Source organism: Oryctolagus cuniculus, chromosome 4, assembly GCF_051225735.1.
Source record: "Oryctolagus cuniculus isolate XC-2025 breed Fujian yellow rabbit chromosome 4, ASM5122573v1, whole genome shotgun sequence".
Classification (NCBI taxonomy): domain Eukaryota; kingdom Metazoa; phylum Chordata; class Mammalia; order Lagomorpha; family Leporidae; genus Oryctolagus; species Oryctolagus cuniculus.
This window is the reverse complement of record NC_142870.1, coordinates 5,397,501-5,416,727: the sequence shown is the minus strand read 5'-3', so window position 1 is coordinate 5,416,727 and position 19,227 is coordinate 5,397,501. Positions and strand designations below refer to the sequence as shown.

General features: G+C 57.4%; 1 protein-coding gene across 12 annotated transcripts in view; it reads left to right on the top strand.

Annotated features, from left to right (window-relative positions):
• The first annotated feature begins 205 nt into the window (after window positions 1–205).
• The window catches only part of IGSF5 (immunoglobulin superfamily member 5), a 47,038-nt gene continuing 28,016 nt past the window's right edge, over window positions 206–19,227 (top strand). For 4 of the 12 annotated variants that reach the window (XR_016232232.1, XR_016232231.1, XM_089330525.1 and 1 more), the window contains exons 1-4: window positions 216–372; window positions 3,452–3,529; window positions 9,686–10,003; window positions 15,629–15,928. Coding sequence is in view for 9 of the 12 variants with exons in the window: in XM_089330525.1 (XP_089186651.1) it covers window positions 3,472–3,529; window positions 9,686–10,003; window positions 15,629–15,928 (676 nt within the window). In the remaining 3 variants the exon portion in view is untranslated. The other 8 variants (XR_016232233.1, XM_089330528.1, XM_089330524.1 and 5 more) reach the window with 7 other exon arrangements.

Genomic DNA, 19,227 nt, shown 5'->3' with positions numbered 1-19,227 from the left:
GCCTGGTGGGCCACTCAGGCAGCAGGTGGAAGAGAACAGGAGGCCTGGGCAGGTGAGAAAGGCTCTAGGAAGAGCAGGGAGTGGAGCCCTGGGGCCAGTGCACTCCCAGCCTTGGGCCTGGACTTCCTGAGCTGTTTGGGGCTGGCTAATGATTAATGAGGGAATGTGCCCCTTGGGGCACTCCCGCCTCCCTGGAGCTGGAGGCCTGGCAGAGGCTGCCTCTGCTGTGACGTGAGGCGACACAGTGCTGCTGGAACTTCCTGTTACCTGCGAGGCTGGTTCTCAGAGTTCCTGCCCGCCTCTGCGTGGACGGAAGACAGCAGCCAGGAAGGTGCGGAGAACCCTGGCTGAAGGCTGAGGTCAGACGAGCAGGTGCGGTCGCCGGGAAGGGTGTGGGGCTGGCGGCCTTCTGCCCACCGGGGGCCCTCTGGGCTCAGCGGGTGGCTGCTGGGTTTCCCAGGCCGGGAAAGGCGTGGGGCTGGTGGCCTTCTCCCCACCTGAGGCCCCTCTGGGCTAAAAATTAAGAGTGGGTGCCACTGAGCGTTCAGAAATTCCAGGTGATTCGTAGTCAGCCAGTGTCCCTGTCGCAGTGAGCTGTTCTGAGATGTGTTGAAAGCTGAGATGGCTGGAATTTGGGAGGGGGGCGGGGCGGGGGACGCAGGCATCCCAAGCTGGAAAATCACAGTGAGGCTGAGCTGTCCATCACAGCAGTAAACACAGCTTCCCTCTGGGCACGGCCTGGGTGGGGGAGGGTGGACCTGCCCTGGAGCTGCGGTGCTGGTGCTGAGGGGATGGGTCCTGATTGGGCGCGGCCTGGAGCTGGATTCTCGGGAGGGTGGAGAAATGTAGAAATGTAGGTGTGGAGGACCCGGGGAGCACCTCACAGTCCATGATTTTTTTTAATTAAAAAAAAGATTTATGAATTATTTATTTGAAAGGCAGAGTTAGAGAGAGAGAAAGAGAGAGAGAGAGAGAGAGAGACAGACAGAAAGAGATTTTCCTTCCACTGGTTTACTCCCCAAATGGCCGCAACAGCCAGGGCTGGGTCAGGCTGAAGCCAGGAGCCCAGAGCTTCTTCCAGGTCTCCCGAGGAGTGCAGGGGCCTGAGCCCTTGGGCCGTCTTCCTCTGCTTTCCCAGACGCGTTAGCAGGGAAGCAGGATCCGAAGTGGAGCAGCCAGGACTGGAACCAGTGGCACAGGTGGTAGCTTAACCCACTTTGCCATGGTGTTTTTTTTAACAGCCAATTCATACTGCCCAGAGAAGCCACTGTCCTTTTTCTGCTTGGGTCTGGGTTTTCTGTTGCTACCCCAGATAGGGGGTGGGCGGGCCACGACCCAGAACTAAGGGGTTAGAGAAGTGCGTGGAACCCGGCTCTCTTCCTCGCCCCATCTGACCGATCTGCCCAGAGCTTTAGCCTCGGCAGGCCATGAGGGACTTGGCGGGGTTCACGATACAATTGAGTGAGACTTGAGATTGGACGTGGACGTCACCATTCTCAGCTAAAAGCAGGCATTTCAAGTCTTCCGTGGTGGAATGAATGAGAGGTTAGGCCTCAGGGCTGATGTTACCGGCCACACCTGGCCCGTGTGAGCAGCCTGTCTGGTCTCAGCCACACTCGGACCCCGCTGTGTGGCAGCCTGCCAGCTGCACAGACCCCTCAGATGCGTCCCCTTCTGGCCCACCATCTGTCGCCGCCCCCTGCCGGGGCCTACACTCTTCCTGTGCTGCTGGAATATAACTGCCGACGTGGGCCAGGATGCTGGCAGAGCCCCGCACTCCAGGGAAGACCCCTGCTCTGGGTCTGCGGCCTGGGTCCTCTTGCTGTGGCTCCAGCGTCCCTGCGTCCACTCTTCGCGGGGCTCGGGTGAAGTGTGCCTGTTGGCTTTGACAGCCAGGGGGTGCCAGCCCTCCTTCGTCCTCTGCTAGCCCCTGGGAGGCTGGCAGGCGCTTGGTGGAGCAGCTCACGTGTGGAGCTGGGTGAACTGAGCCTCCCTGGGAGCCGGTAAATGACCCACGGGCGGCTTTGCATCTCTGGGTCTTGGACCCATCCCGGAGGCTGTCGTGGCTTTTCCGTGTTTCTCAGCATCCGTGCCACCTGCGTTGCAGGCCTCGGCTTATGGATTTGCTGGGTTGTCTTCCATCATTGCGAGGGGCGGGCTACCCCCTGGAGGAGTCCCCCAGCGCAGGCATGGTAGTCACGGTGTAGAGCAGGTTTTTTTTTTGCCTTCCCACGACCTCAGAGAAGCAAAGGCAGGGCCGCCTGCGTGCCTTCCCACGCTCCCTGAGCTGAGTCGTGACGTGGGGCGTGGGTCAGAGCCCTGACTTTCCCAAGGCCTCTGTGTTTATCAGCAGCTCAGCCGAGGCTCTTGCAGCCTGCTGCCTCTGGGGGGCACTGTGGGGGCTCCTTCTGGGGCCCCGGCCCTGGAGGCTGCATCAGTGCATCTGGGGGGAGGGCAGCTCACTCTTCGGAGGCATGGGGTGGGTTTGCCCAGCAGGATGGGATTCCAGGTGAGGCGAGAGCTGGCCAGGTTGCTTTGCTCCACCTGAGTGTGGGGAGCAGGACCATGTGGATGGGGGCCCCTTCCGGAGGTGCGGGAGTGCAGTTGTGGCAGACGGGGCTCATGTGTAGGTGACGTAGCTCCCGGGGCTCCAGGGGACCCACTGAGGGGCTCCCTGGACCTGCCTGTCCCAGGGCAGCAGGAGAAAGAAAACATGCCGGGGCGGGGGCGGGGGGGGGGGAAGTGAGAGGCTCCTGGGAACAGGGAGGTTGGAAGGAGAGGCCCTGGGGGCGTGCAGGACTGAGTCTTCAACCGTCCAGGCCTCACCCTCTACCCCATGCTCCCCTAACTCGGCCCTCACCCACTTCCCCTCACCCTCTCCCTGCTGCGGAGCCCTCTGGGCACTAGCCGGCCCGGCTCCGCCCCCGGGGGTGCACCTGCCACTTCCTCTGCCAGGAAGCTCTTCCCGCCATGTGCACGTGACCTGTGTCTGCCCACCCTGCTGGCAGTGATGCCAGCATCTCCCCCCGGCTGCTGCATTTCTCTCCACACCGCTTGCCACCTTCTGCACTGCCGGCCACACCAGCCCCTCATCCCCCGTGCTGCCTGCTGTCCCTCTTGCACATGGAGGCATCCCATCACCTGTGCGTGGGTTACAGGAAGGTCAATTCATTCAGCGATTCTCCACCTTGAGTGGGCAGGGGGTCTGGTCTGAACACTCCCCTCCCTCCCATCCTGAGGCTGTGCCCCTGCAGGGCTGGCGCGGGCCGAGGGGTGCCTCCTACCCTGCTCCCAGGTGAGGCTGTGCCCCTGCGGGGCTGCACGGGCCGAGGGGTGCCTCCTACCTCCCTCCCAGGTGAGGGCACAGGGCCAGCCCCCCAGGCGCCTGCAGCTGTCGGGCAGGTCACAGAGAGGCAGGTGCTACGTGTGACACATTTCTCTCTCTTCCCAGGCCGGGAGGGACATGCGGAGATGGAGGGCGGCTGGAGGGGCGCCCGAGCCGCCCTGGTCATCCTGGCTGCACTAGCAGGTACGGTCGCTGGGGTCCGGGGCTCCTCACGCGTGCACTGCAGTGTAGGCGCAACGTTCACGCAGCCGAGGCCACAGGCACACAGCTGCCGAGGGTCCGCCTCGAGTGCTGCCCGCTGGGTCCCCTTCTCCTGCTGGCCTCCAGCCCTGCTGCACCGGCTGCTGCCCCGGAAGGGTCCTGCAGGGCCTCTGACCCCACCTCTGTCTCCATCGGGGCTGTCACTCCCCGGGGCGGGGGGCACCTCGACGGCTTTCCCATTGCACCTGTTGCCATGTCCCCTGCTCTTGTTTCACTTCCTGAATTTCAGTTCGGCCTTCAAGAAAGGGCCAGCTCAGGCACCACCTCCTCCATGAAGCCCTCCTGACTTGCATTTTCAGGGTGGGAATCCCAGTTTCCATTTATTGACTGGGCGAGGGGCCCACGGATGTGGCACTCCACGGTCCTTCATCCCGCCGCTCCCCAGGGCACCTGCTGCGTGGACTCCTGGAGTCTGGGACCTGGGCTTTGCAGGAGACGGAGGCTGGGGACTGTGAGGTCCTTGGATGAGCCAGGGTTGGCACAGCAGCCTTGGCTTCACCGGGTCCTTTTCTTGCTCCATTGGTGTCACCTTGTTTTCCCGTCTTGGTAATAAATCCCTCGTCGCTCACTGCAGTGATCCGAATGACGGCGCCGGGGAACGGCGTGTATGCAGAGACGCTCTGTGTCCCGTAGGTGCAGCCCTACATTGGCAGACAGGGCATGTTCCTGTGGTCAATGCTGAGACCCAGAGCATCCCACCATCAGCTCCCCCCCCCTGCAAAGTGACCGCCTGCCGCCTTCTCCCTGCACGGTGTGTTCTGTCTCTACACACACGGGTTCTGTCTGCACAGTGTAGACAATGCGTTTTCAAAGTCAGATCACGGTGGCCCTGACAGACAGGAAATGAAATAAAATGGAACAAAATAGGAAATACCAGAGTGTGGCATGAGCAAGGACTGCCTGTGACACTTTCTAAAGATTTATTTATATATTTGAAATGTAGAGGGTCAGAGAGAGATGGAGAGGGAGAAAGATGGAGAGAGAGAGAGATGGAGAGAGAGAGAGAGAGAATGAGACATCTGCTGGTTCACTCCCCCAGTGGCTACAATAGGTGGGGCTGGGCCAGGCTGAAGCCAGGAGCCTGGAACTCAGTCTGGGTCTCCTTCGCGGGTGCAGGGACCCAAGCACTTGAGCCATCTTCCGCTGCTTTCCAAGGCACGTTAGCAAGGAGCTGGATCAGAAGCTGAGCGGTCGGGGCCGGCGCCGCGGCTCACTAGGCTAATCCTCCACCTTGCGGTGCCGGCACACCGGGTTCTAGTCCCGGTCGGGGCGCCGGATTCTGTCCCGGTTGCCCCTCTTCCAGGCCAGCTCTCTGCTGTGGCCCGGGAGTGCAGTGGAGGATGGCCCAAGTGCTTGGGCCCTGCACCCCATGGGAGACCAGGAAAAGCACCTGGCTCCTGGCACCTGCCATCGGATTAGCGCGGTACGCCAGCCAGAGCGCGCCGGCCGCGGCGGCCATTGGAGGGTGAACCAACGGCAAAGGAAGACCTTTCTCTCTGTCTCTCTCTCTCACTGTCCACTCTGCCTGTCAAAAAAAAAAAAAAAAAAAAAAGCTGAGCGGTCGGGACTCGAACAGTGCACCCATGGGTGCCAGATCACCGTGATGTATGACCCGTGCCCCATGATGGCCGTTCCTGCATTGGTTGGGACATTTTGATTTTGGGTGTTTTCCCTACTAAGTGTGAGCTCCAGGCCTGAGTGTTGGTGTGTTTGGGAGCAAAGGTGTTCAGAAGCCCAGCGTGGTGGCCCTGGGGGCCAGGCGCTCAGCAGGAGCTCACAGGACATCTGCCCGTGCAGGCGAGGGGGTGGAGGTTGGGGGCGGAGTTTTAGGGGTAGGGCACCGTGCTCCCTGGCCTCAGCCACAGTGACTCAAGCTCTTTCCAAGGCTGGGCAGGCAGCTCAGGACCTCCGGGTCTGGTTCTCTGGGCTGTTGTTTCCTGGGGAAGCCCAGACTTCAGCACTGCTTTGAGAGGGGGCGGGCCTGGTTTGGAGCCTGCACGTGGCTGTTCCGGGAGGGCAGCGTCTTAGGGATTAGCTCCACAGCTCCCAGGAAGGGGGAAGTCCAGCCCCGCATCTGTACTGAGTAGGAGTTTGTAAATTCACAGTGAACGTTGAACCACTTGCAGAGACTTAGCCAGAGTCCTGGTCACTTGTCCTCTGGGCTCTGAGCCACCAAGGGCAACCTCTGTGAGCGCCCCCAGGCTGGTCCTGGCCCCACCTCCCCACCCCTTGCTCATAGCCTCATGGCTCACATGGAGCTGGACCACCTCAGGAAGTGTTCCCGATGCGCCTGTTCTGAGCCCCTCGGGCTCCAGCCCAGGAACGCAAGGCTCAGCAAAACAGCATCTCCCCTCTAACCAAGAGCACAGGCCCTGGCGGTGCTTTGTGTCACCCCAGGGTGACAGCTGTTCAAAGGCGCACGGCTGCTCTGTGAGCCTGCGACACTGCGGCTGGCCACTGGCCATGAAGAGGCCCCAGGTGCAGGAGCAGCCAGGGAGTGAGATCTGGGGACAGAGCTGGGGCGAACTGGAGCTGGAGAGGAACTGCTGTGTGGTTAAGTCGGTTTTAAGATAGGCTAACGTTCAGGGTCGTCTGACCTTTAACCCAAATGATGGAGCGCTTTCAAAGATTTATTTTGTTTGAAAGGCAGAGTTGCAGAGAAGGAGAGAGAGAGAGAGAGAGAGAGAGAGAGAGAGAGAGAGAGAGAGAGAGAGAGATCTTCCATCTGCTGGTTCACTCCCCAGATGGCCAAAGCCAGGAGCCTGGAACCCCATCCTGGAACTCTGACGTGGGTGCAGGCCCAAGCACTTGGACCATCTTCCGCTGCCGTCCCAGGCCATGAGCAGGGAGCAGGACTGAAAGTGGAGCACCTGGAGCTGACACCAGCAGGCATATGGGAGGCTGGCATGGCAGGTGGCTGATTAACCCCCTACGCCCCAGGGCCAGCAGCTGTAGAATTCTGTTGAAGAGTCTGGGGCATGGAAGTGGGGGTGGGGAGGAGTAGCTGACTGGACGTGTTTTGAGAGGGTTTGTCTGCTTGTATCGTGGACAGCTGTTTGGGATGAGGGTGTGGGCACAGCAGGGACTCCCTCACCCCCCCGGACTCCCTCCCCCTCTCCCTGGCGTGTCAGTTTCCATGGATGGACCCCGACGTGGGACGTGGTTTCACCCCCACTTTCTCCTGGAGTTGCATCGCCCATGCGGTTCTCTGCCTGTGGCCCCCACTTGACTTCTCTTCCTCCATGTCTGTAGCCTTTGCTTCCCGTTCGTTACATGCTAGACAAGGAGAAAGAAGGCAAGGGAGGGTCCTACAGACCTGGCAAGGAGGCCAGAGGTGGGACAGCAGGGGGGTGGTCAGTGTGGCCCCTCATGATGCCCTGACTCCAGGGGAACCAGGGCTGCTCTTGCAGGGAGCGGAGAAGTCGCCACTGCGGGAGAAAGATGCTTGGATTTGGGATTCCGGGCCCCACGGCGGCCGGCAGGTGCACTGCTCTGGCTCTCCCCAGCTTTGCCGCTGTTAGGATGGGAGCTGTGTAGCAGGAGTCATGGGGGCAGCCACACATTTCAGAGGCTGGCTTGCCCATGTGGAATTGGAAGTCGGAGAGCGTTGGTGTGAATGAGAATCCGCCAGGTGGCGCGGCTCCGCAGGGACAGCGGTGTCGGGGACAGCCGTGGCCGGTGGCAGCGTGGAGGTTCGTGGAGGTTCGTGGGCCAGGGGCGGACACTGATGTTTTCCCGTGTCCTGCCCTTGATTTACCTCTCTGCTCTACAGGTTCAGAGGGAGAGGGCAGAGGGGACGGGGAAGCTTTGGAATGAGGCAGTGACTGTGCGAGTAAAGGTCTTGTTTACCCGCTTCTCCTGTTTGCTCTGTGTGGGGCAGGGTTGCACACAGCAGTGCTGATAAGACGCAGCTCGGAGGACTGAGACCCAGAGGTGCGGGGCGTCGCTGGGGGGCTGTGTCCTCCGGTCCTGTTGCCAGGGGGGCGTTATTCAGCCCACCTTTCCATTTAAAGGACGCATCGGACTCCGGAGTCCCTGGGGCCCAGCCAGCGCCCTCCCTGCCTCCTGGCCCCTGGCCAGCTGCACAGAGCTGCATTCATGACGCCGTAGTCACCTGTGCCGGCTGTGGGGTCCCAGGGACACAGCCTCACGCCCTCACACAGGGCAGGCAAGGAGTAGGGAGGCTGGCTCCTCAGTGCGCAGGCTGGGGTCCCCCCATGCTGGGCCCTCAGTCTGTCTGATGGGTGGTGGCCTCGGGCAGGGCCAGGGAGGAGCCTTGTCCTCCGGCTTGGCCCTCGTTCGTTGGGGTGCAGATCCGGCCATTTCTTGCTTTGCTTCATTTCCCTAAACTCAGCTCAGGGCTCCCGGCACCGCCAGGTTGGCCCAGCAGCTGGGGCTTCCCTGTGGAGTCGTCTCTGATGGCTCTTCCTTGAGCTTTATTATTTGAAGATTTACTTACTTATTTTGAAAGGCAGACTGACAGAGGGAGAGAGAAATACATACACAGATCGTTCATCCGCTGGTTTCTTCCCCAAATGGCCTCAATGGCCACGACTGGGTCAGGCTGAGGCCAGGAGCCTGGAGCTCCATCGGGGTCTCCCACGTGGGGGCAGGGGCCTGAGCTCTTGGTCCATCTTCCGCTGCTTCTCCAGGTGCATGAGCAGGGAGCCGGTTCGGATGTGGAGTGGCTGGACCTGGAACTGGCTCTCCGATCCGTGGTCCAGCCCCTTATTATTGGTATTTAGCAGAGACTAATGGGATCCTGGGTCCGCGGGGCCCCAGCGTGAGTTGTTTCTCAGCCACACCCTGCCTCCTTTCCCACCGCGCGCAGGCAGGATGCGAGGAAGGACGGGGGCTGTTACTCGGGCACTGCGTTGCCATCCTGGATTCCGGCCTCGCGGCTCGGCCTCCTTCCAGCCAGGGCCCCTCCTCCGCCCTGGCCTCGGCCAGCCTGGCTTCTGGCTGAGCCCTGCTCTCTGTGGTGCTGCGCTCCCCCATCCTCTGCGTCCCTGCCGTGTGCTCTGCCCCCAGGCGATGTGCTGGCGTGTGTGTGTGTGTGTGTGTGTGTGTGCAAACATGTGCTGGCGTATGTGTGTATGTGTGCATGTTTGTGTGTGGTGTGCATTTGTATGTATATGCTATTCTGTGTGCATGTATATATATTTATATGTGCTGGTGTGTAAATATGTGTGTCCATTTGTGTGTATGTGTGTAGCACACATGTGTTATCGTGCATGACTGTATGTGTGCATGTCTGTGTATGAGCTGGTGTGTGTGTGTGTGTGTGTGTGTGTGTCTAGCTTCAGGCTAGATTCTTTAGAACCTGTTTTTCCACCAGACATTACAGGTCTCGAGGGAAGAGGGGGGCTGTAGGTATTTGGGGAACCCCGATGCATATGGGAGGCCCTGGTGACCACCAGTATCACCCACGGCAGAGGGAGACAGCCAGGCCCTGCCGTCCTGTGGATGTGGGGTGTGCGGCAGAGAGGAGCCGAGGTGAGTGGCCCGCGGGGGGCCTCAGCTATGAGCACCGCGTGACGCTGTGGGCTGAGTCCCCCACAGCGGGGGTGCTGCCGCCTCTCGCTGGGTCCTGCTGTCGCCAGCAGCCCTGGCCGCGGTGGCTTGTACACGCAGCACTCCAGCCCTGCCGCTCTCTGCATCACCTCCTGTGCTCCTGCGCCTCCCAGCTCCTTCTGTCTTTCTCCCACAGAGACCCCCGTGGTTGGATTTAGGGCTCGTCCTCAATCCCAGCTGATTTCTTCCCCATCTGCCAGGACCCCACTTTCAAAGCCCACACTCCGAGAACCCAGTGGACATGAATTCTGGGCAGGAGGGTTCAGCCCAGAACAACCGTGGTGTGTGGAGAGGGGGGCACGACAGTGGCCCTGTGTCCCCCTGGAAGCTCCCGATCTACTGGGAGAGCCCTGGTGTGAGGGCCCCTGGGCCCTGGCATCTGAGCCTCTGGAGGGCACCCAAGTGTCCCAGCTGCTCAGTGCGGGAAGCTTAAGCTCTGAAACGCTTTGGTTGGTTTATGTGGATTAATCCACTTACCACCTCGGAATACCCGTTGCCTTCTAGCTTCTGGATCCAGCTATCAAATCATAGACGGTCCCAAGAACCTCACGGTCCTGGCGGGCTCAGAGGCCCGCTTCAACTGCACCGTCTCCCAGGGCTGGAGGCTCATCATGTGGGCTCTCAACGGCACGGTGGTCCTGAGCCTCACGCCCAGCGAGCCCATCATCACCAACGAGCGCTTCACCTCCGCCAGTTACCAAGTGGACGGCAACTTCGTCTCCGAGATGGTCATCCACGACGTGCAGCTCAACGACTCCGGACGCATCCGGTGCAGCCTGCAGAACAGCGACCTGGACGCCACTGCCTTCCTCCAAGTGCAAGGTCAGTAGTAGCCAGGGGCGCGGGAAGTGCAGCACGCTGAGCCCGGGGTTAGACGACAGAGGTGGCCCAGCTCGGCGGGACTCGTGCCCACCCTCATGGTGAACTGATGGATGCCTGGTTGTTTATTTGCCGGCCGGCCCCCTCCCTCTTCCCCACACCCCCGCCTCCCTTGTTCCTGTAGGTGCTGGTCTTTAGTAGCCAACAGGCTCATTCCGAGCTGGCGCCTGCCGTCCGGCTCTGTATTTTTCTCTTGCTTTGTCACGTCGCTCTTCCTCCCCTACTTTCTTCCTTCTTTTTCCCAGGTGAAGACTGGATGGTTCTCTCTCTGCCCTACCCAACAGCCTTCATGGAAATCTCTCCTGGACTCTCCTGGGGCCAGTTGCGGTCGCTTTGGAAATAGTTGACAAGCGTTGCTCTTTCTCTCATTTTTCATCCACGTGACTATCTGTCTTTGCCAGTGCTGTTGATCGACTTCAAAGCTGCCTTAACACCTTCTTCTTCTGGCTGAAGCATCCCAATCTGTTTCTCTGCCCTGCCCCCGCCACCTGGTTGACATAGTCAGAGTGTGTGTTCACCAAATATGCCAGGCCTTTGAGAGAACAGGAAAGGGTAAATACAGCCTGCAGGAGTGGATAACTTCTTTTCATTTTAAAGGGATCTCTGAGGTGCTGAAGATCGTGTGACCTAATAAAAGGTGCTTTACGGGAATTTAGAATATTCTTTTTTTTTTAAAAGGATTTTATTTATTTATTTATTTGAGAGGCAGAGAGAGGGAGAGACAGAGAGGAAAAGTCTTCCATCTGATGGTACACTCCCCAAATGGCTGCAACTGCTAGAGCTGAGTCCATCCAAAACCAGGAGCCAGGAGCTTCTCCCATGTGGGTGCAGGGGCCCAAGGGCTTGGGCCATCTTCCACTGCCTTCCCAGGCCATAGCAGAGAGCTGGATCGGAAGAGGAGCAGCCAGGACTAGAACTGGTGCCCATATGGGATGCCGGTGCTGCAGGCAGAGGATTAATCTACTGCACCATGGCGCCGGCCCCTGGAATATTCTTATCAAAATGTAGCCACTTTGCATTCTGTAGAAGCTTGTTTATATGCTATTTATAGGTGCATTGGAACTAGTACAGTTCTTGATTTCTGTGACAGGCATTTCATGCAAGGGATACCACGTCTTTGAAATTATTTCGTGTGACCATCTCTCTACTTGTCTAAGAGAAATTCTTCAAGATTCTACCCACCTTTATGCTGCTATCAATCAAATTTGATAACATTTGGTGGAAAGATGTATCTACCTACTTCCATTTTCATTTTTAAAATGGCTCTTTTTAGCACAGAAATGTAGCTAAATCGGCATATCCTTATTTGTTGTCTTTAATTTCATGCGGTTTAATTAAGGGCACAATGTTTTGTAAGCAAGTGGTTTTACGGGACCACCAGGGGCTGTTGGCCTGCTCTGCATGACAAGGTTCTCACGATGATGATCTGTGGAGCAGGGGAAAGAACGCGGGGGTGAGAATCAAAGATGAGGGTTCTCATTTTCATCTGTTATCTACTGAGGGGCCCCGGGGGCTTCCTGCCCCTCCCCCGCCCCAGGTTTGCCATGAGGATTGGGTGGACGATGACAGCCTGAAGACTCCAAAGCCACGTCTGATCCAGCTTCCTGAGCATTAAGTGGGCGATCCAGAGTGGTCCAGCGGTCACCAGTGCAGGCTCAGGAGCCTGGCTGCTGGGTTCAAGTTCCAGCTGGGTTACTTCCAAACTGTGTGACCCTGGCCACTAGATCTTACGCCCCAAGCTCCTGCCCCACCCGGCTGGGGTGGCATCAGATGAGCAGGCCTGTGGAAAGCCGTCAGTGCAGTACCTGGGTCACAGCAGTCACTGTACAGTTCTTTGCTGTCCCCTGTTATGTTCCCAGGAAAGCATGTCATTGTGTTAGGCGCTTGAAGGCAACTTGAAGACGAACAGAACAAGACACAGTTCCTGTCCTCAAGGGCCTTCCAAGTTGCCCCAGTAACGGGGACACAACACACAAGCTGTAGAGTGCAGTGGAAGGCAGGCGAGCCCAGCCTGAAACCGGGAAGGGAGGCGACAGAATCAGTAAAATCTTCCTGGAGAAGGCGACATTCGAGTTAGCCCCGGGGGCCTGGAGCTGGTAGCTAAAGGGGGAGCAGGGGAGGAGGAGAGCAGAGCCAGGCTGGGACGCACGGGCCAGAGGCGTGGCTTACTAGTGCCACGTGCACAGCACGTCTCGTTCGAAAAGCCTTGTGCTTTTCCGACATCTTGTCCTCATGCTATCTCTCTAAAGTTTCCCTTGCATTTTTGTATACTGGTAATTACTACGGTTTCTGATTTTGAGCACAGATGGAGGAACGAGCGTCTCGGGAAGTTAGACTGCTCCAAGGTCATGTGGAAGAAACCCACGGAGCCGAGAAGGAACCTGACCGTTTTAGCCTGGTGCCGTGGATCTCAACGGCACTTTGTTCTCAGAGGAACAAGGAAATGTTCTCTGGGCAGCAAGGTCTCCCTCCAGGGAACAGGGATCTCAAAAAAGCAGGAGACAGCCACGAATTCCCCGATGACGGCTTCTTCCTCCTTATGTATCGAGAAGGAAAATAAAGAGAGCTGGCCAAACTGCAGCCCGAGTCACGCAGTCTGTAAATGCTCCAGTCACGCCTCCGTGTACAGGGGTGGGCACGCTCCTGGCTGAGCTCTGGGAAAGCTAGTGGGGAAAAGTTGAGTCCCAGTTGTGCAGGGAAAATGAAGCTGTTTCAGATTGCTGTGTTGGTCCACTTATCTCAAAAAAGATTCTCTATTTGTTTATTTATTTGGAAGGCAGAGTGACAGAGATTGGGAGAGAGTGAGTGCAGAGACTTATCTTCCATGCTCTGGTTCACTCCCCAAATGTCCACAGCAGCCAGGTCTGGGCCAGGCCAAAGCCAGGAGCCAGGAGCTCCACCCGGATCTCACATGAGTGGCAGGGGCCCAGATACTTGGGCCATCTTCCACTGCCTTCCCAGGAGCACTAGCAGGGAGCTGGTTTGGAAGCAGGGTAGCTGAGACTGGACCTGGCACCCCAACGTGGGATGCTGGCATTGCATGCGGTGACTTAACCGACTTTGCCACAACACTGGCACATGTGTTGGTCTGTGTAGTCCACCAGATAGTCACACATCAAACTCCAGACCTCTTGTGTATTGAGGGCCACAGGAGTGGAGTTGAAGGTCTTCCATCACCGAGGCAGTACCATTCCTCCCAGGCTCTGTCCCCACCAAACAAGTCAAAGCGACAGACACGAAACCCTCTACAGCTAAGTGCCCAATCCTTTGCTGGCAGACTGCTGTGGTTCCAGTGGCTCCCGAGTCAGCGAAGGTGCCTAATTATTCCAAGAGAATATTCGGGAAAGGAGTAACCGAGAAACACAGCATTTCAGAGTGTGAAGGCATTTCAGTGCCGTCTGCAGGCTGCTGGGTGCACCCTGAAACCCTCTCCCGGTTAAGCCTTGAGGTCACCGCTGTTGTTGTAGTACCGGGGCCATGGTTGCTTTGTTTGCTCTCATTATTGTGCGTGCACGGGGAGGCGGCCCCTGGACATTGGGAGGCCTGCCTCGCTCTGTGGACCCAGTATGATATAAAACCATGCAAGGGTAAAACCTGTTCCAAGAGCAAACAGGGCTGTGTATTTTAATATAACAGGGAGCATTGCTTATTGTATTTACATAACCCTTTGCGTAACTGTCCCTTAAGGAACTGTGACTCACTGAGTTTTAATGTAGTATCAAAGAATATCCAGGAATGGCTGGCGCCGCGGCTCACTAGGCTAATCCTCCGCCTAGCGGCGCCGGCACACCGGGTTCTAGTCCAGGTTGGGGCGCCGGATTCTGTCCCGGTTGCCCCTCTTCCAGGCCAGCTCTCTGCTGTGGCCCGGGAGTGCAGTGGAGGATGGCCCAGGTGCTTGGGCCCTGCACCCCACGGGAGACCAGGAGAAGCACCTGGCTCCTGGCTCCTGCCATTGGATCAGCGCGGTGCGCCGGCCGCAGCGCGCCGGCCGCGGCGGCCATTGGAGGGTGAACCAACGGCAAAGGAAGACCTTTCTCTCTGTCTCTCTCTCTCACTGTCCACTCTGCCTGTCAAAAAAAAAAAATATCCAGGAATTTCTGGCAGGCTACTAAATACTCCCCACTAGTCAGTCCCACTGCATTGCCGTGGGAAGTCATATTTTTTTTCACATCCTCCATGCAGCAGAGTAATTTATTTATTTGAAAGACAGAGTTACAGAGAGAGGTAGAAGCAGAGAGAGAGAGAAGTCTTCCATCCACTGCTTCACTCTGCAAATGGCCACAACAGCAAAGCTGCACTGATCCGAAGCCAGGAGCCAGGAGCTTCCTCCAGGTCTCCCACACGGGTGCAGGGACCCAAGGACTTGGGCCATCTTCCACTGCTTTCCCAGGCCATAGCAGAGAGCTGGATTGGAAGAGGAGCAGCTGGGTCTTGAACTGGTGCCCATATGGGATGCTGGCGCTTCAGGCTGGGGCTTTAACCTGCTGTGCCACAGCGCCAGCCCCTACAGGCACTTTTAAATATTTTAAAAATACACATTTAGCTGTCATGTCCACTGTGGCAGAAACTGCTAGATACGACCCACATACGTGACGGATCTTAGGAGTCTTCTGTGGCTTCACGGGGTATAGGAGGGGCTGAAACCACGGCATCTTAGAGCCGTGGTGACGTCAGATCACTTCCCTCACAGGTGGGGACTGGCAGCCCCACGCTTTGGTGGCTTGTCCGAGGTGAGGACAAGGCCGGGGCGGAGCCAAATTGAGAACCGATGCTTTGATTCTTCACCCAGTGCTCTTTCCACTGTGTTGGGCAGAGGGGATTTGCAGCCTGTTTTATTCCAATGTATGCATATTTCATGAAGGCTGTGTCTTTACCGGGCCGAGCCTCAGGTCATTCTAGTGATGGTAGCAAAAGCAGACGTCATTTTCATATGAATTATACAGTGCGATGCTGAGTAAGGAGGTCGGTTCTTCATAAAATTCACAAGTGCTCTATCTGAGTAAGCTCTTGGCATACTTGATTCGAACTAGGTAATTCTGCAGTCGCATGAGACTTGATTTTTGTTTAATTCATAACTAGAAGCACATGTGGAGGCAATATCAAAGGAAGTTGGACCTAAATAATAAAAACAGTGAATGAGGTCGAAGTGCAGGAGAGGCTGCCTCCAGGAGCACCCCGACGTCAGTGTCCCCACGCCAACGTCCCCCTTTCTGCTTTCGCTCCTGGGCAGCCGCCCTTCAGCCATGGTGCAGCCCCTACGGCACACGCGCGCCTCCTCTCCTGTGGGATTCCTTTCCCCGATTCCCAGTTTCTATTTATTTCTTTTCTCTGAGATTTCACATTTTCTTGTGGGCAACCCCACCTCCTCCAACAAACCTGGCAGATGCAATAAAAAGACACAAGCAAAACCTGAGGTCCGGCTTCCTGGTGCAGACAGAACCTCTCGGGGCTCGGGAGGACAGCTCTTATGAGATGCAGTCTCGAACCAAGATTTTTACACAAGGCCAGGAAAAACGAGTGCAGCGAGGCCCTGTCATCTTTTCGGAATGTTTCTCTTTTTTTCCTCAGTCATGGGAGACTTGCACATTCCCGGAGACAGTCTGAGAGTCGTAGAGGATGAGCCTTGCAATGTCACTTGTCGCGCTTCCGGCTGGACCCCGCTCCCAGATATTTCCTGGGAGGTCGGAGTCCCTGTGAGCCATTCCAGCTATTTTTCCACCCCGGAGCCGGGCGACCTACAAAGTGCAGTGAGCATCCTCACGCTCACGCCGCAGGGCAACGGGACGCTGACCTGCGTGGCCACCATGAGGAGTGTGCGGGCTGACAAGACTGTGAGTGCGAACCTTACTGTGGTTCCGCCTCCCCTGGGTAAGTGAGGACTTCCTGCTGGTGTTTCTGGGTCTTGCTGCCTTGGTAGCACCGCATATGGTGGCCTTGATTCGGGGAAGGGGTGGTGAGGAAGGCAGATGACAGGTGCTGCCGGCTTCGTGATCCTATGATCTCTCCTGCCTTTCAAATTCTGTCTTTAAGTTTTTCTTCTTTCTAATTACACATGAAAACCACTTAGAAATCTTGCCAGTGAGTCACAGCCAACAGACATGCGGGTGAGACAAATGCTTCATGCATTTCTCTACATTTCACCCGCCGCTGTTCCGGGGTGGTCCCACCCTTAGGCCAGTGGGAAGTGAGTCCTGACACTACAGAAGGCTCTGGGTCCTCTCAGGTTTCCCCAAGCCGTAGTGGAATTCCTGATGCTCCCTCTCCGGCCCAGCACATCCGCAGTGAACTGCAAAGCCTCCCTGTGTGTCTGCCTTGCCCCAGGAGTGTCTCAGATTCCAGGTGCTTTGCCTGTCTGTACCCAGTGATGAGCCCCAGTCTGGACAGGAATCTCACTTATGTTCCAGACACCACCTACACAGCCCGAGGGGAATTTGGTACAGTGCCTCCACTGCACCTGTGTTTTGACTGTGACCTGTCCCCTGAGGTCAGGCGTGGAGTTGTCTACTTACAGTGTCATGGCCAGTGCTCAGACACGTTTGGATTTTGGAGTTTTTTGAGTTTGGGGTTTCTGGTTGAGAGGCAGCTGACCTGCACCAAGACATAACGTGACTAGGGGACATGTGTTGCTTCAGACTCCCTGGAAGAATGGACTGTTGGGGTACGTGGCATACCAGGAACCAGAGCCACGCACCTGGAGGGACCCTAGAGCCCCACAGAGTCGGTGTGGGTGAGTGGACAGGGAGGACAGTGGAGACCTAGGACAGTGTCTCATGTCACAGAGGAAGAGCAGCCCAGGGACCTACTGCCCTTTCATCCAGGGGCCACGGCTGCACGAGTCAGAGCCGGGCGTAGAGGCGAGAGAGCTTTTTTCTTGGTCCAAGAGAAACAAAGCTGCAGCCAAAGCCCAAATAACAACAATAACAATAAAAAGAAGCGCCATAGAGCACCCACCAGGGAAGGCCCTCTGCAAAGTTTCACCAAATTCCCCTACACAGCAAACCCAGGCAAGGTGACAGGGGCAGGGCTGTCTGGATCCTGCCGGTAGGTGGCGGGACGGCCCTGGCCACCTATGCCCACCTGTTCCCTACCAGCTGCCCCCAGCCCTGTGTGTGCAGCCAGCGGCGGGGTGTGTGGGTCTCCTAGGGCTGCTGGAAGGCCGGAATCATTGTCTCAGGTTCTGAGACTGGAATCTGCAGCCAGCCTTCAGCTGGGGTGGCTGCTTGGCAGGGCCGTGACAGAGAGAGAGAGAGAGAGAGAGGGAGGGAGGGGGGGGAGAGAGCTGGGGGAGAGAGAGAGAGGGAGGGAGAGAGAGAGAGAGGGAGGGAAAGAGAGAGGGAGAGATGGGGAAGGGGGGAGAGAGAGAGGGAGGGAGAGGGGGGAAAGAGAGAGAGGGAGGGAGAGAGAGGGGGAAGAGGGGAGAGGGGGGAGGGAGGAAGAGAGAGAGGGAGGGAGAGAGAGGGGGAAGAGAGAGAGGGAGGGAAGGGAAGGGGGGAGGGAGAGAGGGAGGAAGAGAGAGAGGGAGGGAGGGGGAGAGAGGGAGGAAGAGAGAGAGGGAGGGAGGGGGAGAGAGGGAGGAAGAGAGAGAGGGAGGGAGGGGGGAGAGGGAGGAAGAGAGAGGGAGGGAGAGAGAGGGGGGAGAGAGGGAGGAAGGGGGGAGAGAGGGAGAGAAAGAGAGGAAGGGAGAGGGGGGAGAGAGAGGGAGAGAGGGCCCACCGCCTTTCCCCTGGTTTCTGGCGGCTGCTGGCTGGCTTTGGCCTTGCTTGGCTTGGGGAAGCATCATGTGATCTTGGCTTTCGCCCTCACCGTGGTGTCTCCCTGCACCTGTCCCTGTCCGGATCTCCTTCCTTTTGTCAGTCACATCAGGCCTGGAAGATGCACACCCCTCCGGCATCTGAACATGCTATATAAGCTATCTGCCAAAAGTTTGTGGAAATGTGTATTATGAAATAAATCGCATAGATTTCTGAATTTTTGGCACCAAAAGAAACTTATCGTTTAGTTTCATTTTCCATGGACTTGCTGAAGAAAGCGATTCCATTTCCCAATGAGGCAATGTTCTGAGGTTTTAGACACTTTGGGGTGACGTGGTGGGGTCTCTGCGAGCTACAAAAAGCCGTTCAGGGCTGGTTCTGCGCTCTGCACTGCACGGAACGGGCTGTGGTGGCACACAAGCTCCCCTCCATGTAGTGTCCCCAGAGCCCGGGCAGTGTGTGAGCGATGCATACGCCAGAGAAAGCTGGGCTGGGGGCATCTGTGGGGACCCTTGTACACGGAGCAGCTCTGACCCGCGCCAGCTCTCTGTGGCCGAGAGGAATGTGGACCCAGCACTGCCGGGTCTTCCAGCTCCTCAACAGCAGGTCCAACCTGGAATTTGACAGGAATTTCCCCGACATTTATTTACTTATTTTTAATTTTAAAATTTCTGTTTATTTTTAAACATTTTTATTTTGAAATTCAGAATCAACACACACACACACACACACACACACGCACCACGCAGAGGGAGGGAGGGAGAGAGGGAGGAAGAGAGGGAGAGAGAGAGAGGAAGAGAGAGACTTCCACCTGCTGGTTCAGGTGGCTGCAGCAGGCAGGGCTGGCCCAGCGGGAAGCCAGGAGCCTGGGCCTCCATCCTGGTCTCCCAGGTGGGTGTGAGGGCGCCAAGGCCTTGGGGTTTCAGCTCCTGCTTCCCGTGGGCATTGGCAGGGAGCTGGATCGGAGGCACAGGGCCGCCGGGACAGCATCCGGGGCACTCGGATGGGGGACGTGGATCCCCCAGCAGCTGCTTTACCCGCTGCACCACAGTGCCTGCCCACCACCCCGCCCTGATTTGTCAACACTGCCAGCGAATCAAAATGTCTTCTAACTCCCTAAGCCAGACAGATAAACACCCGGTGACACAGAGGGGCCCACTTACCAACCCCTGCTGTGCTGAGGAGGCAGTGAGTGGCCCTGCAGTCACTTCCGTCTCCCAGAGAAAGGACCAGCTGCCAGGGTTCCCTAAATTCCAAGGAGCTGAGTACCAGGGCCCCACCCCATTTTCTCTCATCTAGAAGGTTCTGGAATAATGAAGAAGACTGGAGCCGCTCACTTGGCGTGGCTGCTGCTTCCTCTGCTTGCTTCTCGTGGACACATTTCGGCGTCTGTGCCTGCAGGGACCGCTGGACATC